The sequence below is a fragment of the Anabrus simplex genome, chromosome 4 (genome assembly GCF_040414725.1).
Source record: "Anabrus simplex isolate iqAnaSimp1 chromosome 4, ASM4041472v1, whole genome shotgun sequence".
NCBI classification, from domain to species: Eukaryota; Metazoa; Arthropoda; class Insecta; order Orthoptera; family Tettigoniidae; genus Anabrus; species Anabrus simplex.
This window is the reverse complement of record NC_090268.1, coordinates 339,812,534-339,838,915: the sequence shown is the minus strand read 5'-3', so window position 1 is coordinate 339,838,915 and position 26,382 is coordinate 339,812,534. Positions and strand designations below refer to the sequence as shown.

Sequence of the window (26,382 nt, the reverse complement as noted above, 5' to 3'; positions counted from 1 at the left end):
ATAGTCATAAATATATAAGTATACAGTTTTTCATTTGAATGTAATTCAGATTGTCAGTGTAGGAATTTTTCAAACATTTTGATGTAAAATCATGAAACTAAGTGTGAGCAGTATGGCGTATGCAGTGTAGCACTAAAATATGTCTAGTATTTGATCGACTCGCAGTACTTTCAACTGCGTTGTGTCAACTTAAAGAGAAATTCCTGTGGGTTTTTTTAGGGTAAGTTTACACAGAGCAAGACAATTAGAAATTCAAGTTTTTAAACATTAAAACTGACATTTTTAATCAATTTTTTCACATTTGCTTATTGTTTGTGAGTGCCATCAGCTATTAAGGATGTGTGAAATTTATTTTAAAAATGTATAGTCATAAGTGTATTTTTTTTTTTCATCAAACCTAGAAAGGCTAGGTCAAGCAGCAGGGAAACCATTCTGCACAATAATGAAGAATCTTAGGAAGGGAGGGATAAAGGAAATGAACAGTGTTTTGGGTAATTCAGGTGAACTCATAATAGATCCCAGGGAATCACTGACCAGGTATCCATAGCGTAACGGTTAGCACTGTTAGCTGCCGTCCTCGGAGGCCCGGGTTCGATTCCCGGTACTGTCAGAAATTTAAGAATGGCATTGGGGTGTGTGCCTGGAAAGAGCTGCACCACCTCAGGATGAGGGCATAAGTTTAATTTACTTACTGGATGGGTGGAGGGAATATTTTGAAAATCTTCTCAACGTAAGAGGAAATCTTCCTGGTGGTGTCGCGAACAACCAAGCTCATGGGGAGGAGGAAAATGATAGTGAAATTACGCTTGAGAAAGTGGAAAGGATGGTAAATAAACTCCACTGTCATTAAGCAGGAGGAATAGATCAAAGTAGACCTGAAATAGTGAAGTATAAAGGGAAGGCAGGGATGAAATGGCATGGAGTATTGATAAGGTACCTTCAGATTGGACAAAAGCAGTAATTGCTCCTATCTATAAGCAAGGGAACAGGAAGAATTGGAGCAACTATTGAGGTATCTCATTGATTAGCAAAGTATTCACTGGCTTCTTGGAAGGGAGGGTGCGATCAGAGGTTGAGAGGAAGTTGGACGAAAACCAGTGTAGTTTCAGACCACAGAGGGGCTGTCAGGATCAGATTTTGAGTATGCGGCTGGTAATTGAAAAACACTACGAGAGGAATAGACAGTTGTGTTAATGTTTTGTACATCAAGAGAAAGCATATGACAGGGTACCGAGGGATAAGATGTTCATCATACTGGGGGACTATGGGATCAAGGGTAGATTATTAAAATCAATCAAAGGCATTTATGTTCACAATTTGGCTGCAGTGAGAGTTGATGGTAGAATGAGCTCTTGGTTCAGGGTACATACAGGGGTTAGACAAGGCTGTAATCTCTCACCTTTTTTTATTTGTAGTTTACCTGATCATCTGCTGAAAGGTATAAAGACCGAGCTCGATAGCTGCAGTCGCTTAAGTCCGGCCAGTATCCAGTATTTGGGAGATAGTAGGTTCGAACCCCACTGTTGGCAGCCCTGAAAATGGTTTTCTGTGGTTTCCCATTTTCACACCAGGCAAATGCTGGGGCTGTACCTTAATTAAGGCCACGGCCGCTTTCTTCCCACTCCTAGCCCTTTCCTGTCCCATCGTCACCGTAAGACCTATATTTGTCGGTGCGACGTAAAACAACTAGGGGAAAAAAAAAAAAGGTATAAAGTGGTAGGGAGGGATTCAGTTAGGTGGAAATGTAGTAAGCAGTCTGGTCTGGCCTATGCTGACGACTTGGTCTTAATGGAAGATTGTGCTGAAAGCCTGCAGTATAATATCTTGGAACTTGAAAATAGGTGCGATGAGTATGGTATAAAAATTAGCCTTTCGAAGACTAAATTGATGTCAGTACGTAAAAAAACCAACAGAATTGAATGTCAGATTGGTGATACAAAGCTGGAACAAGTATTTAGGTTGTGTATTCTTCCAGGATGGTAATGTAGTAAGTGAGATTGAATCAAGGTGTAATAAAGCTAATGCAATGAGTTTCCAGTTGCAATCAACACTACAGTATTTTGTAAGAAGGAAGTCAGCTTCTGGACGAAATTCTTTACATTGGTCTGTTTTCAGACCAACTTTGCTTTACGGGAGCAAAAGCTGGGTGGACTCAGGATATCTTATTCGTAAGTTAGAAGTAACAGGCATGAAAGTAGTGAGAATGGTTGCTGGTACAAACAGGTGGGAACAATGACAGGAGGGTACTCGAAATAAGGGGATAAAGGTTAAGTTAGGAATGAACTCGATGGATGAAGCAGTATGCATAAAGCGGCTTTGCTGGTGGGTCATGTGAGGCGAATGGAGAAGGATAGATTACCTAGGAGAATAATGGACTCTGTTATGGAGGGTAAGAGAAATAGAGGGAGACTAAGACGACGATGGTTAGACTCATTTTCTAACGATTTAAAGATAAGAGGTATAGACCTAAATGAGGCCACACCACTAGTTGTAAATAGAGGATTGTGGCGACATTTAGTATATTCATAGAGGCTTGCAGACTGAACACTGAAAGGCATAATGGTGCATAATGATGATGTATGTATGTATGTAATTTAAATTGTTGTTATAGGAAATTTTGAAACATTTAGGTGTAAAATCATGAAAATAAGGGTGAATGTTGTGGGTTGCTTTAGTAGAAAGAGACCGAGTGCAAAAGGGTTAAGTTGTCTAGCATTTTGAAGGACTTGTTGATATACATCTCAAAATGCGGCCAGCGATCAAGTATAATGAATCTACATTAACAACAGAAACCTCACACTGACATATCTCAAGTGTGAAAACAAATATAGATTATAGACAATGTTGAACTCCTAAGTTTTGTTCAGATAGTTGTAATTTAAAATAACCATACAGGAGAGAAAGACAATGAACACATATACAAATATTCTCTCTCTTTTCCCTCCCTGATTTGACATAATGTTTTTATTTTATGACATTACAGCACAGCGAGTCCGTGCACAGACTGTACGAGTCTCTTCAAGAGAAGACTGGCAGTTCACAAGATCTACCTCACATTCCAACAACTATGGAACATCTGGACTCTCCACTCATGAGTGTTCCTACTCCTGCACCTCTTTGAGAGAAGAGAAATTAGTGCTTTCAAGTGAATGGATAACTCATGCCTGCAGATGGCATTGAATTTATGAACTAGATCTAAATGAATATCGGACGTCTTGATATTCTTTTAGTTTACAACAGTAACTTAATCCATTTAATGGATAAATATGATCTTCCCTCAGGTCACCTCTTCCAGGCTAGAAGATTTGTTGCTATAAGAATTAGGGAAGTATTAAATGTTCATCATGTTTTAATGATGTGATGTATATGATGCAATATATTATGTTTGTTTGTCCTATGTGTGCCATTAGATTCTGATGACATTTTTTGCATAATGTTGTATTTTACAGAACATAATTGTGTATAAATTTTCTGGGGTGTAATTTCTTTTACTATCTGTTTGTTTTGTCTTTTTCTACAGTAAACCTTTGTAAAGTCATTTTCTGTAATCCACTTCCTAAATATAGAAGGAAAATGATTTTAATGTAGTGAAATAAATTTCATGAATTGTAGTGTTTTTAGTGTTGACATACAGAATTGAAGGGGTTAGTGGAGTAAGGAAGAATTCCACAAAAACAAAGACTCCAAGATATTTCAAATTTTATTAAATTTCTTAAAAGTTCCTATATCAGCTAACTATCTGAGAGTATGTTATACATTGAAGTAATGTTTGCAAATGTAAAGACATTTTAACTACCTTTGGTAATTTTTTTTTAAACTTGGAAATACAAATCTATATATATATAAAAGAGTTTTGTCTGTACATTGCTCGGAATTCGAAAAGAATGGTATTTCTGTATCGGTCATGTCCACAGTAACAAGGAAATGCACTTTTTACTTTTCCGTAATTTCTGTCTGTCTGTCTGTCTGTCTGTCTGCCTGTCTGTCTGTCTGTCTGTCTGTCTGTATTGTTGGGAGATCAGAAGAATGCACACGCCCGGTGAAGCACGGGGCAAAGGGGTTTCCACCAGCAGAGCCAGTGACGTAGTGGTTACCATAGCAACTCCGCTACTACCCTGGCGACTTTATATTGTCTTCTACTGGCAGCTCTTCGCTCTTGTCAGTTGTAATCCAGCAAATTGCAAAGTGAGGGTCAATGTTTTCGTGTAGCAGATAAGAGCAGATAAGAGCCTATCTGTCTGGGCAGGACAGGAAGTTCGTGCTTGCAGGCCACATTCCACATTCTTGCATTCTTCTCATCTCTACACAGTATGTATGTACACGCATCACTAGAAAACGGCTAAAAAGAATTTAATAAAAATCGGTATGCTAAGTCGGGGAATAAGTCGCTACAATCTAGGTCATAAATAATTTTATTCATGCTAATGGAAATGGTAGTTTAAGGGAAGGCCTAAAATTTAATTTTCAAATATTTATGTTATTAGTGGTCCTATCGTAATAAAAATGGGTATGCAAAGTCGAGAAATAAGTCGCTACAATCTAGGATATAAATAATTTTATTCACCCTGAGTGAAATGGTAGTTTAGGGGAAGGCATAAAATTTAATTCTCAAATATTTATGTTATTAGTGGTCGTATCGTAATGGAAATTGGTAAACAAAGTCGGGGAATAAGTCAATACAATATAGGCTATAAATAATTGTATTCACACTGAGTGAAATGGTAATTTAGGGGAAGACCTAAAATTTAATTCTCAAATAATTACTAGTGGTCGTATGTTAATGCAAATCGGTAGCCAAAGTCGGGGAATAAGTCGCCACAATCGAGGCTATAAATAATTCTATTCATGCTAAGTATAATTGTACGTTAGGGAAGGCTTAAAATTTAATTCTCAATTATTTATGTTATTAGTGGCCCTTTTGTAATGAAAATCGGTATGAGAAGTCATGGAATAAGTCGCTATAATCTAGGCCATAAATAATTTTATTCATGCTGAGTGAAATGGTAGTTTAGGGGAAGGACTAAAATTTAATTCTCAAATATTTGTTATTAGAGGTCGTATCGATGAAAGTTATACAGTATTAAATTTCCGATCATTTATGTCTTATAAATTTTTACCGTACCTGCTATGATCACAGAGATATTCATGAATTTGGACTTTTGTTACTAAGTCCATATCAGCGCCGAGTCACGAGAAAATGGGTAAACAGATTTGAATGAAAATCGGTATGTAAAGTCAGAGAATAAGGAACTACAGTCTATGCTATAAATAATGTTATAAGATGCATCGAAGAGTCGAAAGAAAACTAAATGTGAAGGCCTACAATATAGAAAACTCATACAATTGATCAAAAATAACATTACATTGACCATTGTTTGTTGTGATATGCTTTATGTCTTCTGTTGCCATTCATCTCTGATAAATAGGACTACTGCTGCATACCGAGTATTTTTTTTAAATTTGCTTTATTTCGCACCGACACAAATAGGCCTTATGGTGACGATGGGATAGGAAAGGCCTAGGAGTGTGAAGGTACAGCCCCAGAATTTTCCTGATGTTAAAATGGGAAACCATGGAATACCATCTTCAGGGCTACCGACAGTGGGGTTTGAATCCTCTATCTCCCGGATGCAAGCTCACAGCTGTGCACCCCTAACCACACGGCCAACTCGCCTGGTCGTACCGAGTGTAACAGCCTGCCTGAATATTGGCGGAAGTAGCTGGGGAGTTAGATAACTTTCTTCTTTAGTATGCCATTCCTCAGGTTCATACATTTTCTGATACTACTGGTACGTAACACATTGGTTCATCATAGCATTCGAGCTATTCATTTTCTACTCTGAGGCACTGATTGGAATGAGCAGTGTACATATTTAACGGAATAAGGGCAGAGGAGTGTTCACGGCTGTCTGCAGCCTGGTCATTCCAGCTCTGGAACTTTGGGCTGTTAGATTGGCACCGTAGTACTGTTCATTAAAAGTGAGAGAATGTGGGGATTTTCATTTGATCGAGTATTTTATATGATAACATTGCTTTTAATTGCTACATTCCTACTGACATTTTTGTAATGACCTATGTTGACTTCAGTTAGGAAAACCACGAAGTCAGCCTTTATGAGAATCCCGTAGCGAAGCACGGGTACATCAGCTAGTTTATAAATATATTTGCTAAAAACCTTAGAACACCTATGAACATACTCCTGAAATAAATACAACCACTTTCTAATCTTTGTCATGTCCATTAATGTCTTCTACTCCTATATCTGTGTCATTAGTGAATTTCAGATTCAAATTATTTCCATGGTAAAAACTTCAAGGAGTAAGGAAGTGCCAATGCAATGCAAGGAAATCATAAACAAGATCTTCTTTCTACCAGTCTTGACATACAGGGCTGAAACTTGGGTAAGGACCAAAGCAGAGGAAAGTAAAATCCCAGCAAGTGAGATGAAATTTCTAAGAAGGATGCTGGCTAAGATACGGGTATACAAACTGTAGAAATGGTGCAAGCAATGCACAACATCTGTGTCAACAGCGTACAGAATCATTTGGAAAGACAGAATGGTTTAGAAATGAAACTGGACTGAGACAGGGGAATGGCTATCGTCTCTTTTGTTTCTAATGGTTATGGACGAAATTGTAAAGGAGACAAAGGAAGCATATGGGAATAGGGAGATGGAGTTATTACTGTTTGCAGATGATATTGTGGTCTGGGGAGCAAACAGTAAAGAAGCACAACAACAACTTGATGCACTGAACAAGAAAATTGAAATGTGTGGTACAAAAATCAGTGCAGAGAAAAGCAAGACCATGGTGATATCAAGAGGAGAAAAACAAGGGAAAGTCATTGTGAAAATTGGTGGGCTTTTCATATGTCTAGGGAATGAATTAATGCATATTACAAGGCTGGACGTGGAGATTGGCAAGAGGGTGCAACAGGGTAATGCATTCCACCAGAGTGTAAGAAAACTTATATGGAATAAGGAAGTACCAAGAAAGTGTAAATAGATAGTCTACAAAATGTATTATGCACCCATAGTGACTTATGGGGCTGAGAGCTAGACAGTGACAAGTATGGAGGCGAGTAGAATTCAAACGAGTGAAGTGAAATACCTAAAAATTATGATAGGAAAGACAGATTGAGAAATGAAAATGTGTAAAAAGGAGGTTGGATTGGAAAACCTGAATAAGAGAACTAGGGGTAAACTTAGATGGTTTGGACATGTAAAGAGGATGGAGGAGGAAAGAATACCAAAACAGATGATGGAGATGAAGTTCAAGATAAAGAGAGTTAAAGGGAGACCTAGAACAAGGTGGATCAATTCAATAAAGAAGAAGCCTTGGCTGGGACAAAATGATGGAAGAGGAATGGTGGAAGGAGAGAGGAAGATGGAGAAATGCCATAAATGCCCCAATTTGGCAGGAGCTGGATAAGGGGAAAGGATGATAATGATGATGATGATGATGATGATGATGATGATGGCTAAGGCAAGACGGGACCGAATATGGTAATACAAGGAACAGTATGTATATGCGGAGTGGAAGAGAGAATAGAATGATTGCGACAGGTGGTATGGGCACGTGAAAAGAACGGGAGGCATGGGGATCCCAAAGTCGATGCTGGAACTGGATGTTGGAGTTAAAAGATCTAGAGTTAGACTGAGGGAATGTTGGAGAGAATGAATTGAATAAGACCTAAGGAAGAGAGTGGTAAACTTTCAAGATATCTTTGATGAAGAATGGTGGAAAGACAGGCAGAGATGGAGATCAGTGATCGACAACCTAATCTAAGAACAAATTGGACAAGGGGAATAATGTTGATGATGATTATGACAAGGAAGACTATGATGATTAATTTAGAGCACAATAAGTAATTCTTTTTATAAGTCTCAAAACTGAGAATATATTTTGTAGTTAGAATTGAAATTTAAAATATTCTTGGCTAAAGAAAAATATCAGTGCCGGGCTGAGTGGCTCAGACGGTTGAGGTGCTGGACTTCTGACCCCAACTTGGCAGGTTCGATCCTGGCTCAGTCCGGTGGTATTTGAAGGTGCTCAAATACGTCATCCTCGTGTCGGTAGATTTACTGGCACATAAAAGAACTCTTGCGGGTCTAAATTCCAGCACCTCAGCATCTCTGAAAACCATAAAAGTAGTTGGTGGGAAGTAAAGCAAATAACATTGTTATTATTTATAAAAATTTCAGTAATTTTAAGGATCCAAAACATAAAGTTTGCATTTCAAGTGTACAAAAATTTTGATCATGTACAGGATCTACTTTCTACCAATCTTGATGTATGGAGCTGAAACTTGGGTAACAATCACAGCAGAGGAAAGTAAAATCCAGGCAGGTGAGATGAAATTCTTAAGAAGTTTGCTGGCCATGACAAGACAGGACCAAATAAGAAATATGGTAATATAAGAAACACTAGGTATATGTTGAGTGGGAGAGTGAGTAAAATGATTGAGACTGAGGTGGTATGGGTGAGGATCCTGAAGTCAGTGCTTGGAGGAAAAGGACTTAATTGCAGACTGAGGGAACTATAGAAAGAATAAATTGAACAAGACCCAAAGAATAGTGTGACAAACTTTCAAGGTGTCTTTGAAGAAAAATGGAGGAAAGACAGGCAGAGATAGAGATATGATCCACAATCCAATCCAGGATTTAATTGGATGAGGGGGACGATGATTATGTTTCAAGATGGACAAAATGTCCAAGTTTGACAGCTTTAATGGGCTTCCCATAAGGGCATTTTGGTATTGTTGCTTCAGTAAGTTTTGAAGACTTTAGTTTTGTCGTACGTACTGTACTGTACACGTTTTTTCACTGTATGTTTGTCATATGTCAAATTTATGGCCTCGAAATCTCAGAATCGACACCTTCCTAAGGTCTACCTTCAAGCTAAGAGAAGTTTTTATTCTCCTTGTCAGCTTACTATATCCTCTGTCTACATTTCAATTTCATTAAATGGTTTCTACTTTTTTTGGCTTTTTGATTAGATTTGCTCGTTCCTGACAACTTGTATTTGAACGTGACTATTCTGTCCTTTATTTCTTGTCATTGCCAATAATTACTCCACACACTATAGAAATACTGCACAGTCATCCCTTTCGTGCATATGCTAAGGAAATAATTACTATGATTCGTGGCCACGGTATTGTGCGTTAAGCACAACAGCATTTGACGCCATTTACTAGTTTTATTCCATACAGCAATCCATTCAGTTTTAAGATTTTAACTGTACCTGTCCGGCTTCCTTCATATCCTATACTAACCGCATCAAGACTCAAGATCTGTCAAGATGGCCCCTCTATGAGAGTTGATGCCTGCCCTCCTCATGAAGCTGGAAAGCAGAAACGAGCTTGCCGAGGGCTGGGAAGAGGTGGATGTAGAACTGGGATTGATGAGGAGAGAGCCTATATATTTGTCCTAGTCTTGTTTGTGTTTTCATGTTTGCCCTTATCTCCTCTGCTGCTCCCTCTTCCCACATTGACCTGCCATTACGTTCATCCTATTTTGTGTTCCTTTTCAACGAGCAAGTTAGCCGTGCGGTTAGGGGCATGCAACTGTGAGCTTGCGTTCAGGAGATAGCAGGTTTGAACCCCACTGTCGGCGGTCCTGAAGATGGTTTTTCCGCGTGGTTTTCCATTTTCACACAAGGCAAATGCTGGGGGTGTACCTTAATTAAGGCTATGGCCGCTTCCTTCCCACTCCTATAGCCCATTCCTATCCCTCCGACGCCATAAGACCTATCTGTGTTGGTGTGACATAAAGCAACTTGTAAAAGAAAAAAAAAAAAAGTTTCTTCAGGTTATATTCTGTCTTTTAGATATTTTTGTTTGTATGAGATAGTTTTCAGTTGGCTGAACAGGTGGACATTTTGCACATTGTGATCTTCAAGTTTCTTCTTCTGAACAGTGTTAATAGCAACATCAGTCTGAATATTCATATGAAATTCGGAAGGGATTGCTTTACCATTCCTAGACTTATAGTGCCCACTATTATGTATATTCTTTCTACTGTTGTCCTCCCAATTTTCATTTTCCCCCTTGCATTTCACCATCATCATCATCATTAATTTTCCTAGTCCTTGCATTTATTATCCTTAATTTTGTTATTTTAGGACATAACTATCATCTGGTATTTCATCAGCCATATTATTTACTACTAGTCTGTTCAGAAATTCATTCCCCTATTAGTCAGTTAGCAAATCAGAGTCAAAGTTTCAAAGAAATATGGGATTGCTCCATTTTTTAACTGAGATTTTGGAAGAATCTAATTACCTGCGTATAGTTATGTGGAAACGAGGCTCTCCCTCTCGGGAATACAGTAGCTTGACAAAATGATGAGGTTACAGAAAATGTAGCAAGTCTTTTTTTTTTTTTCATCTGGAAGAAGGATCCCTTGATGGTGTTGAGTAGAGCCATTCGATAAGGTAACCCTGCTGTCATAAGAGCAATACTGTTTTCTTAGCATGGAATGAACTATAGAAGTGGGAAGACTGGGCAAGTGGCTGTGCGGTTTGGGTCACGTCGCTATCAGCTTGCATTCGGAAGATAGTGGGTTCAAATGCCGCTGTTGGTAGCCCTGAAGATGGTTTTCCTTAGTTTCCCATTTTCACACCAGGCAAATGCTGGGGCTGTACCTTAATTAAGGCCATGGTCGCTTCCTTCCCACTCCTAGCCATTTCCTATCCCATCGTCGCCATAAGACCTATCCGTGTCTGTGCGATGTAAAGCAGATTGAAAAAAAAGTGGGAAGGAAGTGACCGTGGTCTTAATTAAACTACAGCCACAGCATTTGCCTGGTGTGAAAATAGGAAACCACGGAAAACCATCTGGCTGCCGACAGTGGAGTTCGACACTACTATCTCCTGAATGCAAGCTGATAGCTACGTGACCCAAACCACGCAGCCACTTGCTCGGTGCATTCCGTGTACAATTAGCTTTTGGCACTATTTCAACTTTACAATGTCTCTCTCTTTACATTGCAACTTTTAACTGGTCATGGCTGAAAACTGGCTGATGTAAATAGAGACCTACATGTCCCTTGAGGTTTATTGATCATGATACGAAAAGCCAAGTGAATTGGAAATTGGTGCCTCTTGAAATAAAATGGAAGTGTTTTATCGGATGTTGTTAAGTCAATTCGAGGGATTATATCTCTCTGTCCACCTTTATCTTATTATTTCCAAATATAAACAATTTTCGTACATACTTCTTAGAATTAGGCCCTAATCTGGTTCTGGTTAGGAGCCGTTGGGAAACGTTCAGATTTCTAAGGCACATAATTATGGCTCAAGTTTTAGAATAAGAATATGTGGAAGCGAACCACTAATTCCAAGGAATTCAAGAGTTATGTAGGAAATTGAAGTAGCTAGTTTTCATCTTCAGTATTAATCTGTTGACGCTAGTGTATGGTTTTGGATTACCGGGTATTAATCCAATGACTTCCAAATTAATTATGAATGGCATCTTTCGAGAAAATATCTTTTCAGAAGCGAACATTTTGCTATAAATATCAATTACAATATTATCATGTGCTAAAATTCTGGCTGGTAACTCAATAACATTTAATCCATCACCATCTACAGAGAGGCAGTCACCGTTACCGATTTCTTGCAAAACAAACCAGCGAATTCCATTTCTTTTGTGGTTTTGCCCGCATATTAAGTGGCGTATTTTGAAAAAGGTTCAACGAGGAGATTATGTAATACAGTTATAAATAAATAGGTCTAGAAAGTAAAAAATAACGACCGAGAGGATTCGTCGTGCTGACCACACGATACCTCGTAATCTGCAGGCCTTCGGGCTGTATAGCGGTCACTTGGTAGGCCATGGCCCTTCCGGGCTCTTATACCATGGGGTTTGGTTTTAGAGGTAAATAATTGTTTGGCTATAAGCATGTAGCAAAAAAGACAAAACCTTTGTGAAATCTCTCCCAAGAACAATAATTTTCCCACCGGAAGGAATGGAATGACGTTATCTATTATATATTTTAGAAGACGATTCACACACATTAATGAATGACTATTTGCCATGGGGGCATAATTCCATATTGAGCAGTGCTAATGGAATATCGCCAGCTGCTTTGGAATTTCATTTTAAACGAGACACCGAATTTTCTTTTAAATTTAGAGGAATGCTGAACGTAACGTGCACTGTTCAACAGCTGGGCAGCGAAGCAGCGGGTTTTCCTGTCGAGTGTCCAGGAAGTACCAGCTGACCAGGAAGACACTGACTGCGCATTCGTGCCTACTAACCCTCGACCTCCCTTATCGTGCCTGCTGTTCAGCGCTCTTAACGGTTCAGGCGGGTTTGAGCTCGCCGGTACGCGAGCGCATTTGCCAATCAGAATGATACATTTTAGTTAATAATGTAAGAATATACGGCAAGAAATGTTAATGCTTTTAAAGAAACCATGCAAATCTATAGGCCAAGAGCTTTCGTCAGAAAGGGCTGCACTACCTCGGGATGAGGACACGAGTTTATTCCACCAAGATGTTCGCTTTTTCCCGTCTTTACACACAGTCGTTCCTAGACATTTCCTTGCTGTTTCTACTACAGCATCCCTGTATGACACCCATTCTCATTCTATATCGTGAACCTGCTTCGAAACTTCTCTAATCATATCCATGTACTTCTGTCTAATTTCCTCGTCATGGAGATTTTCTACCCTTATTCGTTTGCAGAATGATTTCACACTCTCTGCCCTAGGCCTAGAGATACTTAGTTCACTACAGATCATATAGTGGTCTGTATCATCGAAAAATCCCCGAAATACCCGTACATTCCTAACAGACTTCCTGAATTCGAAGTCGGTTAGATATAATTTCTTATAGATTTAGTACCCCTAGCCTCCCATGTGTAGCGGTGAATAGCCTTATGCTTGAAGAATGTGTTCGTAATTGCTAAACCTATACTAGCACAGAAGTCCAGCAAACGCTTACCATTCCCATTAGCTTCCACATCTTCCCCACATTTACCAATCACCCTTTCGTATCCTTCAGTTCTATTTCCAACTCTTACATTGAGATTGCCCATTAGCACTATCCTATCCTTGCTGTTGGCCCTGACTACGGTGTCACTTAATGCTTCATAAAACTTGTTAACTTCATCCTCATTTGCACCCTCACATGGTGAATACACTGAGACAATTCTCGTCCTAATTCCTCCAGCTACCCACATCATTCGCTCATTTACGTGCCTAACAGAAACGATGTTGCGTGCAATAGTATTCCTGATAAACAGTCCTACCCCATACTCTGCCCTTCCCTTTTTAACACCCGTCAAGTACAGGGCAAAAGAGAGCGCTACAAAAATGTTGCAGAGTTTGGGCCGGGAAGACTTGGGAGAAAGGAGAAGAGCTGCTCGACTAAGTGGTATGTTCAGAGCTGTCAGTGGAGAGATGGCGTGGAATGACATCAGCAGACGAATAAGTTTGAGTGGTGTCTTTAAAAGTAGGAAAAACCACAGTATGAAGATAAAGCTGGAATACAAGGGGTCAAATATTCGTTTATAGGAAGAGGAGTTAGGGAATAGAATAACTTACCAAGGGAGATGTTCAATAAATTTCCAGTTTCTTTGCAATCATTTAAGAAAAGGCTAGGAAAACAGATAAAGAATCTGCCACCTGTGCCACTGCCCTAAATGCAAATCAATAGTGATTGATTGATTGATTGATTGATTGATTGATTGATTGATTGGTATCAAAGAACATGAAGTCCATGTCTTCGCATAAAATAATACAACAAAATTTGAGCAGTTTTGAGACTTATGTTCAAACGCCGTGCCATGTCCAAGTTCGAAATTGGCCTTGACCTTGGAGTCGACCCTATCGACACAAACATCGCAGAGTTAATTATCACGCGTAAAATGCGCGTATCAATTAGCTCATTAAGTGCAGATTAAAAATAAGCTTACCTGCATTTTAGTTTCTACAATATTTGTTCTATGTTTAGAATGCGGCTGATATCTACCAGTACTGACCGAAGCGGAGCACAGAATTAGTCGCACATTACGGGTAATTGTGTCCTGAATACAAGTACCCCGTAAGTGCGACTAATTTGCAAAGGAGGAACGTTGTGAGATGGACAGCAGGCAACGCCAAGACCAACTACAATATCTCAGACTTTAATGCTACTATCGAGCGACTGCAAGAAACCTGCGTGATGTAACAGGTTACTGGAACGTTTTATCTCCGGACCCCACTGTGGCACTTTTTAATTATTTTTTTGCGCGGTTCGAATAATACTGGAAGATATCTGCTGTATTCTAAACATTCTATTTGTTACTATAGGTTTTGATATTACATTGTTATTATTGTTATAATTGTAATGTATGGGAAAACCTAACTTGATGCTTGGGCGGCACTTATAACCCGGTCCTTTAAAAATAGCCATAAAAGCCTGAATTGGAGAGTAGCTCATACAGTGAAAATGAATTGAGACATAAATGAGGCGAAGTAGCCGTTCCTGTAATTTGGTTATGTATAGTTTTTAGATTAAAGATATTTTCTCGGATATTTGGAAATTTGTAAAAAGTATGATAATCGTGAAAATTAATGTTATTTTTCCTCACACGGTAAAATCGCTCGACCGGGCGAGTTGGCCGTGCGGTTAGAGGTGCGCGGCTGTGAGCTTGGATCCTGGACATAGTGGATTCGAATCCCACTGTCGCCAGCCCTGAAGATAATTTTCGGTGGTCTCCCATGTACCTTAATTAAGGCCACGGCTGCTTCCTTCCAACTCCTAGGCCTTTCCTAGCCCATCGTCGCCATAAGACCTATCTGTGTCGGTGCGACGTAAAGCCACTAGAAAAAAATCGCCCGAAACGTAAAATATCGGAAATTGCATTCCAAACAACTTCAGATATGTACAGGTTTTCGATACGGCTAATATTAACGGTGAATTAGACATTTACTGCCTTGGCCTCCTCAAAATTACTATACCATTTTGTTATTATCGTTACGATTATAAAGAAAATCTCTATTCGTTGCTAGGTGCATCTTGTAACACGGTACTTTAATAGCTAAAAAAAAGCAGTTGTTCAATTTCATTTTCAAACCCTTTTCGGATCTGCTTCTCCAAAGCACAGCAGCCTGGTGTGCTTTTTCTTCAAAATTCAGACCTCGGAAACACGTAAATTCGCCCATATTTCAAAACTAATAATACCTAATAACGCCTCGTGCTTCACAAAAGTTATTTTCGGTACTATTACATTTTAACAGCTAGCCTATACTTCACTGAAATTGCATAAAGAGTTGATCTTACTCTGAGCAGAATACATACGTTTAAATCAGCTGGCGGAACATTTTGCTAAACGATGGTGGAGACAATCAGAATAAAGCACTCGTTGCCACACTGTTCATTTATACAGTCACTATAACTTATATGACACCAATAAGTGACTATTATGATCTCTGATGCTTGAATATTTCAATTAATTATATTATAATCACAATAGAAACAGTCACAGCCTGAAAATTACGGAAGTACATAAATATACATAATTTGCTAGCACAGTAGACAACTTTTCTCAAATTTTAGAGTATTTTTTACAGTAATGGTATTAAGAAGTTATAAAATAGTCACTCCGAATGAACAGTAGTTGCAATATGTTTCACAGGAGACGTTTGCAATCGACACACACCATCGTTCGGTGACCGCCAGAATGGTTTTGCACACTGCGAATAGATTGCGTTGGTTTTTCTGTCACTCTGCCGTGGACAGATGTCACATCAAAGCATCCTCCGAACATCGCGTTGAATAGCCACTTGGTTAATCACCCCAATGTTCAAAATTTGAGCAGTTAGTTGAGGCCCAACGACACCTCTTTCCTTCTTGCAATCCTTAATTGACTAAATTCAACATAATTTATTCCATATCAATGAAATAATTGACTTCACCAGCGTCCAAAATTTCGAACATGACACGAAGTGATCACCGCTTATTTCTTCTACAAGTAGAGTATGTTTTAAACATGTCTATCTCACCGTGGGAAAGCTCCTCGATCTCAAGACAAGCGACAATGACCATAAGTCCGTTCGTATCACCTTTTAGAACGCCTGTAAGGTATGCATGCCCACTTAACGACACGGATGGAAAGATTGCCGACGTAACTCCTAGCCATTCCATTGTAAGAACGCCTGTGTTTATGTTTACGTTTCCTCTATGTTAATAGGATAGAAGGAAGTAGGTTAGTAGAGCAACACCATCGGTGCAATGGGAAGCATCGATAATCTACCAAAGTAAACTTTATTTTAGTAGACTGTCAGAGAAGCAGGTAAAAGGAAATATTAATGATTTATTGACATTACATCAGGGGGTATGGATATAGATTCTCTTAGAAAACCTGAATTATTTGCCCCGAATGAGTAAATTTATCATAAATTTATAAATTTCAACTTCATCGAAGAAACCATACCTTAAGCCAATCCTCGCGGACGCGCATTTGGAAGTTAAGAATTCAGTCATTTCCTGGACTTGGTTGTAGTCTCGTAACCAAAGAAAAATGAATATGGAGGCATAAGCACTCCACTGACAGTCCGACTCCTTGGCTGAATGGTCAACGTTGAGGCCTTCGGTTCAGAGGGTCCCGGGTTCGATTCCCGGCCGGTTCGGTGATTTTAATCGCGTCTAATTAATTCCTCTGACTCGGGGATTGGGTATTTGTGTTTGTCCCAACACTTTCATATTCATACTACACTACCAACCACCACAGGAAACACGCAATAGTGATTACATCCCTCCATGCAGGGTTAGCGTCAGTTTCTCGTCAGGGAACTGGTGATTTAGGCAGAGAAATACTCTCCTTTGGCGTCAGAAAGGGTATCCGGCTGCAAAACAGGTTCGGATCGACATGTGCGACATAGTTCGCACCTGCGACCTCACATGTGTGGGAAAAAGCGGTAGAAAAAGAAGAAGAACTCAGCTGACAGGTCTTGTACCTAAAATCAACCGAGGAGAACTCATCCAGTTCTAGACTAACTGACTAATGCAGTAAAATCTTGTATTGGTGACGACCATGCAAAGAATGGGTGCGCTTTGTAGCCCTCGAAATACTCTCGGGCTCGCACCATACCCAATACTTATTTGCTGATATCTCCGAGGGACTGCACCCTGAGGACATCATCAAATACGATGAGGGGATGTTGCTTCCTTGGCCTAACACAGGAAGCTTTTATACTGTAGCAGTGACGGTCCCTCCCCGCCGTTACCCTTGGCGACATCCAAAAAGTCGGTGCGCTTTGTCGCCTCCGGAATCCTTTAGGACACCTTACCTCGAATAACAAGTACAGTGAACAACATAGCAACCATCCATAGTGGCGATGGCACCTCCCCAGCAATACCCCTGACGACCATCCAGATAGTTGGTGCGTTTCGTCGTCTCCGGAATGCTTTTGGACGCGCACCGCCCCTATGAATGCTTGCTTCGTTGTTCCCCACCAGAACACAGAATCCTTGCCTCCTTGTATAAAATGAATGCGGACTGCACAGTAAACGACCTATTCAACGTTAACACGTCTCTGTTTTGTATTATTGTTAACCGTAAAACATCGAATTGGTTCTGACTTTAGAACAGAATGAAAGCTTCTCCTATTCCTACTATTTCCTATGAGAACTTATGAATATATAACTCGAAGGAGTAAGGTCGTTAGAAACAAAAACTGAGTTTATCTCGTATATTATATTGTTTCTCGTCAGAGAATTGGCGATTTAGACAGAGAAATACTCTCCTCTGGCAGTCCATCCTGAACATGCGTACATTTTGGAATATCCAGCGTCACTATCTCATTCATGTCGATGACGTATCACGCTCAGATAATATAGTATTGTACATAGCATGTATTAAAAGCCGTCTTATTTGTACACAATGATATATTTTGTGACAATAATAAATTAGTACGTTACCTTAGAAACAGTTTCGATATTTCAAACTTCGAAAAACTGACTGTAACTATATTCAGTTATTCGTCTATGCGGGTCATATTATGACTTTCACCGGCCTAAACGTCCATAAATATTTGTCTCATATAATCAAAACAGCTACAAGGAATGTACCTAACTTCATATATCACATGTAATCGTAAATAACATGTTACATTTAACATAACATGTCGGGGGTTGAGTTATCCTTTATTGCCGTTAGAGCCCGACGGTATTAGGGTTGCGAACCCTAGGGAGTCTTTTCATTTTCACGCCCTTCGTGTCCCTTATCTTCGTTTGGCCGATACCTCCATTTTCGAATTTTAGGATTTCTTCCATTTTCCCCTCTGATCAGTGTTAATAGGGGATGGTTAGGTCAGGTTTCTCTTAAAATAATAATCACCACAACTACTTTATTACGGTTAAATTCAAGAAGCATCAACTGACATACATTAATGACTTTCTTTCGTTAATCTTGTTTATGTAAATCTTTGATATTAACGAATAACACGAAAGTAATTAACTACGTTGGTACAGAGTCACTATTCTGTTCCATTCTTTGGCTGGTACAACTATTTCAAGGTCTAGAACAGGAATTTCTTAACATGAGCTCCTTGGATGGGCTTCAGCGGGTCCTTAAAGTCAAATAAGAATTTAACATTTTCATTGACTATAATTTTGTTTTATTTTTGGGAGTGCATGGTAATAATATTATTCTTTATTAAATAATAAAAACTGTTAACAGTCAGGTTTTATTACATGACTACCAAATGTACTCGTACTTCGCTACGGTATTCTATATTGTATACGGATTTCTACGTAAATTACTGTACACGTAAGGCTATATTAAATTGCATGTCTCTTAGCGTTAACCGAGAAACACCATGGGAGGTCCCCATACGTTCCGATGTAAGGAGCGCGTTGGGGAGTTTTGATGGTAATGGCAGGCCACGTTCCCTACTGCCATTTAAATTGAGTGTGTGAGTCTCTACCACATACATTAATGCCTACTGTCATTCACTATGGAGATGAGAAGTTTTCATTATAAAGCCAGGCCCCGTTTCCTAATGCCTGTCACAGTCGAGTTGGGGAGCTTTGATTATAATCGTGAAATGCAGCTCTATCTAACTTATAAGGGATCGAGATAAGTCAAAAAGTCATAGGACCAAATTTCTAGATCTCTCCAAATTGAGCCGCGATTGTGCTATCTGTTTTGTGATTCGACTTACCGTTTAGCCAGCAATTACCTCGAAATGAAGGTCTGCACGGTCATTAAAATTGCCTCCATATTTCGAAATTTTTCTGGTCCAGAAAGTCACACATTTGAAGATCTTGGAATGTGTCCTCAAAGGAAAGTGTCCAGGTTTCGGCTTAGCACTCGCATACACACGGAGAAATTAAGGAAGAAATTAATACAGTTTAAAAAGTTGACGTTAATTGAAGATAGGATGAAAACTGAGGACGGCCGTATAGGACAAAATAATATGTAAATACCAAGTGACTGTATTGGAAAATGAAATGCCTCTCACTAAATTGCGATGATATGAGTTACAGATTTAAGAAGGCAGTAACAGAGGAGAAATTTAGGCGCAGGGATTCCTAGGTAATCAGATAAGAAGATTACTTATGGTGTTATTACTTAAGCCTAAAGAAGCAAAGCAGAGGTAAGAAATGAAAGCAGAAAACGGAAGTAGAAGAGAAATAGAGTGAAAATTATAGCAAATGCCAAGACGCCCTACGGTTTGAAATAATGGGCTACACTCCTTGGTACTGTTGAAGTATTAACAGCCGTCTTTAGTGCTATTCGAGGACGATTGTAACTTTTAACGGTATTCCATAAATATCCCACAGAATATCGTCTCTCTTACCTTCTACCCAACCAACAACCACATGAGTTTACAGGAATGATGACGAAAATGGCATTACGTTACTTCCCTGCTAGCAAGCAGCCAGAGACGTTGCCATGGTAACCGGTAGATTCGTTGTCGGTCTGCGAAGGTGTCCGTTATCCAACGCAGAGCACGAAATGCGCAGGAAATAATAATTGTATCCGTCGTTTGAAGAGTAAGCGAAATTATGTAGATAACAAAACACATTTAAAATGAAAGGACGTTTCACATACAAGGAGCAGATTTTACATAATGAGAAAATATCAAATAACCTACGTGATCTCCCTATAAACCTCTAGTTTGTTCCTTGATTTTTAAATCATATGCATATAAAAACCTAGTCCTGGATGAGTATATTCTATAATCAGCAGTTTTGCCGTGATGGTGGAACAGACAAACAGACACGAAAGCTAATAACCATTGATTCGGTCTTGAGTTAAAACGGATAAATATCTGAAAAATTGGCAAAATAAACGAAATTACAGACAGCGGACCCGCTACAAGTTTATTTACATAGATGTGTAATTCTCATCCTTGTCCAGCTCCATGGCTAAATGGTTAGCTTGCTGGCCTTTGGTCACAGGAGTCTCGGGTTCGATTCTCGGTAGGGTCGGGAATTTTAACCATAATTAATTCCGCTGGCAAAAAAATAGATAGCCTACTCTTTGATTCTCTGACGTTTCCCACCTTCGAAATATACTCAACCGATGGCAGAAGGTTCCTAATAACTTACATGTTGCTAAGAGAAAACAGTCGACGTACGCCCAGACGGAAGTCGACTAGCCTTCTGTATGTATGACCATTAATAAAGAGCAGGGCAAACTTTTGAAGAAATGCCTTTCTACTTACCCGAACTATTAGGCTATTCAGTCACGGGCAACTGTACGTTGCACTATCTCGGGCAAGATCGTTTGAAAATATTAAGATCCAGATACGTCCGAATGGTTGAAGCGTAATGAATATTGTATGGAAAGAAGTGTTCTACACTTGATTACGAATCGACCAAATTATTATTGACCGGTATTAAATGTTCATAAAACTATTGAGAAAGGCAGACAAAACGATATGACTATGACAGGCAAATCAAGACGAGTTATCTGACCTATTTATAACGAATGCTGCGGGTCTACTAATTAATATATATTTAGTTTATCTTATTACTGACAGTTTCTTTTCTTTTCGGAATATCTGTGCAGATAATCTCCATTCTCTCCTTATCACTGTCATTATCATCAGCTACAGAAATATATCATACCGATATCCGTTCTTTCGAGCAAAGAGCTAGTTTGAGAACATTTTGTGGTGCGTGTCCAGACTCTCCTTATTTTAAATGGTTGTGCAATAATTATTGTGGGATAGCAACAGCTTGGCTTTAATGGTACGCTATTGGTATTGGCGAGTCTTTTGTAGTCGCATTTGTGGATTACCGTTCCCCGTTACGCCACGGTCAAATGGCTATTCGCTTATCCTTGGAGTGGGCGAGTAAATGGAGAGGATTTTTAGATGAACAGCAGAACAAAAAGGCAGAGATGTATTTAAGGAATTGCGGCAGACGATTTGGCGAGGATTATAAACTTTGTTGGAGTCCTGTATTGTGAAGTTAATTCTGACCATCTGTGGCTATAACGTTAATTCGGCTTTGTTGTTTTCGAAAATGTCCATTTATTTGACCAAAAACATATTGTTCAATAGATCATATATTTCGATTGTATCGCGGCTGTTTTTGGCAGTACCTACATTTAGATAATAGATCAAGTTACATTGTTGATACTACCTGTTAACAAGTTAAGTGTATCCAACAATCCAATACAATCTCTTCATAAATGACATTTTTACTGTAACTAAGTTACAAGCTGCTTTACGTCGCACCGACTCAGATAGGTCGTATGGCGACGATGGGATCGGAATAGGCTAAAGTAGGAACGAAGCGGCCGTGGCTTTAACTAAGGCACAACCCCAGCATTTGCCTGGTGTAAAAATGGGAAACCACGGAAAACCATCTTCAGGTCTGAGGACTGTGGGGTTTGAACCCACTATCTGCCGATGCAAGCTCACAGCTGTGCACCCCTAACCGTTGTAGTGAAGTTGTGCTGCATAATATATCGAACTAAATGCAAGAAGTATGCTTCTGTTGTGATTTCTGTTGGATGTTTATGGCTTATTTTGATGTGCTGACCTAGTGTTGGTGTTATTTAGTAGTTTTACGATCTCTATTTGCTGTTATTAGGGTTATATTTGTGAAAGTTTTACGCCCTAAGTGATAGCCTTATTGGATTTCCCACAATCATTCCAGAGATAACACTAGATAGAACGGCAATTTATTATATCTATTTATAGTCTCTTGTCCTAAGTGTCAGCCATCTTGTCCGATTCAACATAATTGCCATAGAAACCACGATTCATATAGGAACTTCACACTACATATCCGGTGTTACCTAGACCACAGAATCTGTTATGATATATGGAGTAGACCGTACAGCTAGTGTCTCAACGCCGAATGTTGGGCGGCGGGAAATAACCTGACCAACCTGAAAGGCCAACCGCTTCGGGCGGTTGAACTTTTAGGGAGGGATATGGTCCTCAGTGGAGGAAATGCCACTGGAATCCATAATGACGGAGGGCAGCAGCTTCGCCATTAGTGCACGTTGGCGTCAGCCAAGGTATCGGCTGATACGGTGATGTGACACACATTTGGGAGCGTAACCATAATGATGTAAGCGGTCTCAAAACTGCGCGAGGAAGGCAACGGGAAAACACCTCGTATTTTTCCCCAGGAAAATCTTTAGCATGACTGGAAAACATGAAACCAAGGCCCCCAGTCCCCGGCAGCCCTTCAGTGGGCAGGGGGTGCTAAGAATCTCCGGGCCAGTCATGAGAAGGATAGCAACGTGGAATGTTCGCAGCTTGTTTCATAGTGGAAAGACTCATAACGCCATCAGAGAGATGGAGAGACTCAAGATCGACGTTCTTGGCATTAGCGAAATGCGTTGGCCTCATTCAGGAAAGAGTGTGGTCAGTGGTTATCAAGTATACTATTCTGGTAATGACGATCCTCGCCATCTTAATGGCATGGGTTTCATTGTACATCGAGATATCAGTGAGTCTGTGAAAAATTTTATACCAGTATCAGATAGGGTATGTTTACTACAGCTTAATGCACGACCAATTTTAGTGAATATCATCCAAGTATATGCTCCAACATGTGATGCGTCAGACGTTGATGTCGAAGATTTTTACACGAAAATCGAAGCAGCCCTGTCATATATCAAACCATCTGAGATAAACATTGTGATGGGCGATTTCAATGCTAAAGTCGGCCATGGTCGACGGGCTGATGTAGTCGGTGACTACGGATTAGGAACAATCAATATTGGGTGTTCGACTGGTCCAGATGTGCCAAGAGCAGAGCCTTATTATAACAAACACGTATTTTCAGCTACCTCCACGTCGCATCTATACGTGGACCTTTAATGCTGACAACAGTATTAGGAACCAGATTGATTACATCACAATTAACAAGCGGTTCAGAAATTCCATCAAATGTGTGAAAACATACCCAGGTGCTGATATCAACTCAGACCATAGCCTACTGTTTGCTTCCATGAATCTCAGGCTGAAGAAATGTCATTTAAAGGGGAGTTTTAGTCGGATTGAGATCCAGAAGCTTCAAGATCAAGCACTGAAGGATGAAGTTCAGTCAGCTCTACGTGTAAAACTTGCGGAAGTTCAAAACAGCGTTAATACAAATGAGGTTGAAGGCACTTGGAATCACATCAAATGTGCAATTAACGACGTAAGTCAAGTAAAATTAATGAATGCTGGAAGAAGGAAAAACAAGCCGTGGATGACAGAAGAAATCTTGAATCTGATGGACCAGAGAAGGTCTTTTAAAAACAAAGATCCTGTAAAGTACAAAAGTTTGCAGAATTTAATACGACAAAGAATAAGGAATGCAAAAGAACAACAACTCTCTGAGGAATACAACGAAATTGAATTAATGAATTCCAAACATGATTTTTTCAACATGTACAATAAAGTGAAACAAGTAACTGGTGCATATAACAGGAAGGGTAGTGGAGTCCTCCTTAATAAGAATGGTGACATCTTAGGGAGCACAGAAGAGAAACTGAAGGAATGGATGGAATATGTACAAAATCTCATCTTGGATCGCAGAAATCTGGATCATGGTGCTTGGGCAGACGATGGTGTGGATATCACACGTGCAGAAGTAGAATATGCCATAAGAACAGCGAAGAATGGGAAGGCTTCAGGCCCTGATGAGATGTATGCTGAGATACTGAAACTCCTTGAGAAAGAAAAATCCCTTTCATTATTAGTTGACCTATTCAACAGTATTCACCGCAGTGGAACCATTCCTCGAGACTGGCTCAAATCGACTTTCGTAATATTGCCTAAGAGAGCCAATGCAAAATTCTGCAATGAATATAGAACAATTAGTTTGATGAGCCACGTTCTGAAAGTATTCCTAAAAGTCTTGCATGCGAGAATTTATCATAAATGTGAGGAGAATATCGGAACCTCGCAGTTTGGCTTCAGACATGGTTTTGGTACTAGAGGGGCATTATTCAGTCTGCAGGTATTAGTACAACGGTGCCGAGATGTCAATGTCGATGTTTTTGCTTGTTTCATCGATTACGAAAAGGCTTTCGATACAGTCCGCCATGATGAACTTATGAACATTCTTCGGGAATTAGGACTTGATGGACGGGACATTGGTATTATTGGTAATCTCTACTGGAACCAGTGTGCTGGCATAAGAGTTGATGGTCGTATCTCGGAAGAAGTCTCAATTATGAAAGGAGTTCGCCAAGGCTGTATTCTTTCCCCCATGCTTTTCTATTCAGAAAAGATTTTTCGAGATGCTCTTTACGGAAAGACTCAAGGAATTGTGGTTAATGGTTTCATCATAAATAACATCAGGTACGCCGATGACACTGTGCTACTTGCAACCAATCTCCAGGATCTACAGGAACTACTTAATGCTGTCACTGAAGCCAGCAGCGCAATGGGCTTGAAGCTTAATGTAAAGAAGACCAAGTGGATGATTATAAGTAGGAAAGAAGATGGCAGTCGATGTAATCTCACAACAGCGAAGGAACAGATCGCGAGAGTGGCAACATTTAAATACCTGGGATGTCACATCAATGATGACTGGGACCTTACTCACGAGATCCGATGCAGAATTGAGCAGGCCAGAACTTCTTTTCAGAGACTTAGGAAACTTTTGACAAGCCGTGACCTTTCCATTTCACTACAGACACGACTACTCCGGTGCTACGTTTTCAGCATTCTGTTGTACGGCGTTGAGGCATGGACACTAACTGAGACCATGTGCAAGAGATTGCAAGCATTTGAAATGTGGATGTACCGAAGGATGCTGAAGATACCTTGGACAGCTAAAATGACCAATATAGACGTTTTGCACCGTATGAACAAAGAACCAGAAATTCTCACTACCATCAAGAGAAGGAAACTAGAATACTTTGGTCATATGATGCGGAACTCTAAATACCACCTTCTGTAAGCAATACTCCAAGGGAAAATTAATGGAAAACGTGGTCCAGGGAGAAGTAGGACATCATGGCTCGGCAACTTGAGCCAGTGGTTTGGGGTGACAAAGCTTACTCTGTTCAGAACAGCTATGAACAAACAACAGATCATGCTACTGATCGCCAACGTTCTGCGAGGACATGGCACATGAAGAAGAAGATCGGTCATTATAACTCAAGACTTGGGAGAAATAAATGTGGCTTCGTAGGGTTTCAGCACAAAAACGTCATACACTAATCTCCTTGTGGTTGGAGGTGGTAGAATAACACCCACGATATCCCATGCCTGTCGTAAGAGGCGACTGAAAGGGGCCCCAGGGGCTCTGAACTTCGGAGCGTGGGTTGGCGACCATTGGGCCCTTAGCTGAATTATGACATTGCTTCCACTTACTTGTGCCAGCTCCTCACTTTCATCTATCCTATCCGACCTTCCTTGGTCAACTCTTGTTCTTTTCCGACCCCGACGCTATTAGGTTTGCGGGGGCTAGGGAGACTTTCATTTTCACGCCCTTCGTGGCCCTTGCCTTTCTTTGGCCCATACCTTCAATTTTCGAGGTGTCTGATCTCTTCCCTCTTTGCTCTCTAATTAGTGTTCTATAGAGGATGGTTGCCCTTAAAACAGTAATCACCACCACCACTACCACCACCACGTGTCATACACTAAAAGCATATTATTTGTACTTCGTCCCCTATGGATCGGAGCGGTAGAATGACAAAACGGTATCCCATGCCTGTCGTAACAGGTGACTAGAAGGGGGACCAGGGTCTCTCAGTTTGGGTCCCTATGGGTGGGGGCGGTAGAATAAAAACCACGGTATCCCCTGTCTGCCGTAAGAGGCGACTAAAAGGCGGACCAGGAGCTCTCAGTTTGGGAGCGTGGGATGTTGATTGAATACTAAAAAGCAAAGCAAAGACATCTCCGTACAGGCCATGAAGGCCCTTGGAGGAGTGGAAGGTAAAGGCTTCCACCATTGTTAACCTCGGCACGTGATGGGGTAG

At 40.0% G+C, this 26,382-nt stretch overlaps 1 protein-coding gene across 1 annotated transcript in view; it reads left to right on the top strand.

Annotated features, from left to right (window-relative positions):
• Positions 1-3,808, top strand: part of NELF-B (negative elongation factor B) — a 149,040-nt gene extending 145,232 nt beyond the window's left edge. Inside the window, exon 12 of the mRNA XM_067145727.2 lies at positions 2,984-3,808. Coding sequence (XP_067001828.2) covers positions 2,984-3,121 — 138 coding nt within the window. The 3' untranslated portion in view covers positions 3,122-3,808. The remainder of the gene's footprint in view (positions 1-2,983) is intronic.
• The last annotated feature ends 22,574 nt before the right edge of the window (positions 3,809-26,382 follow it).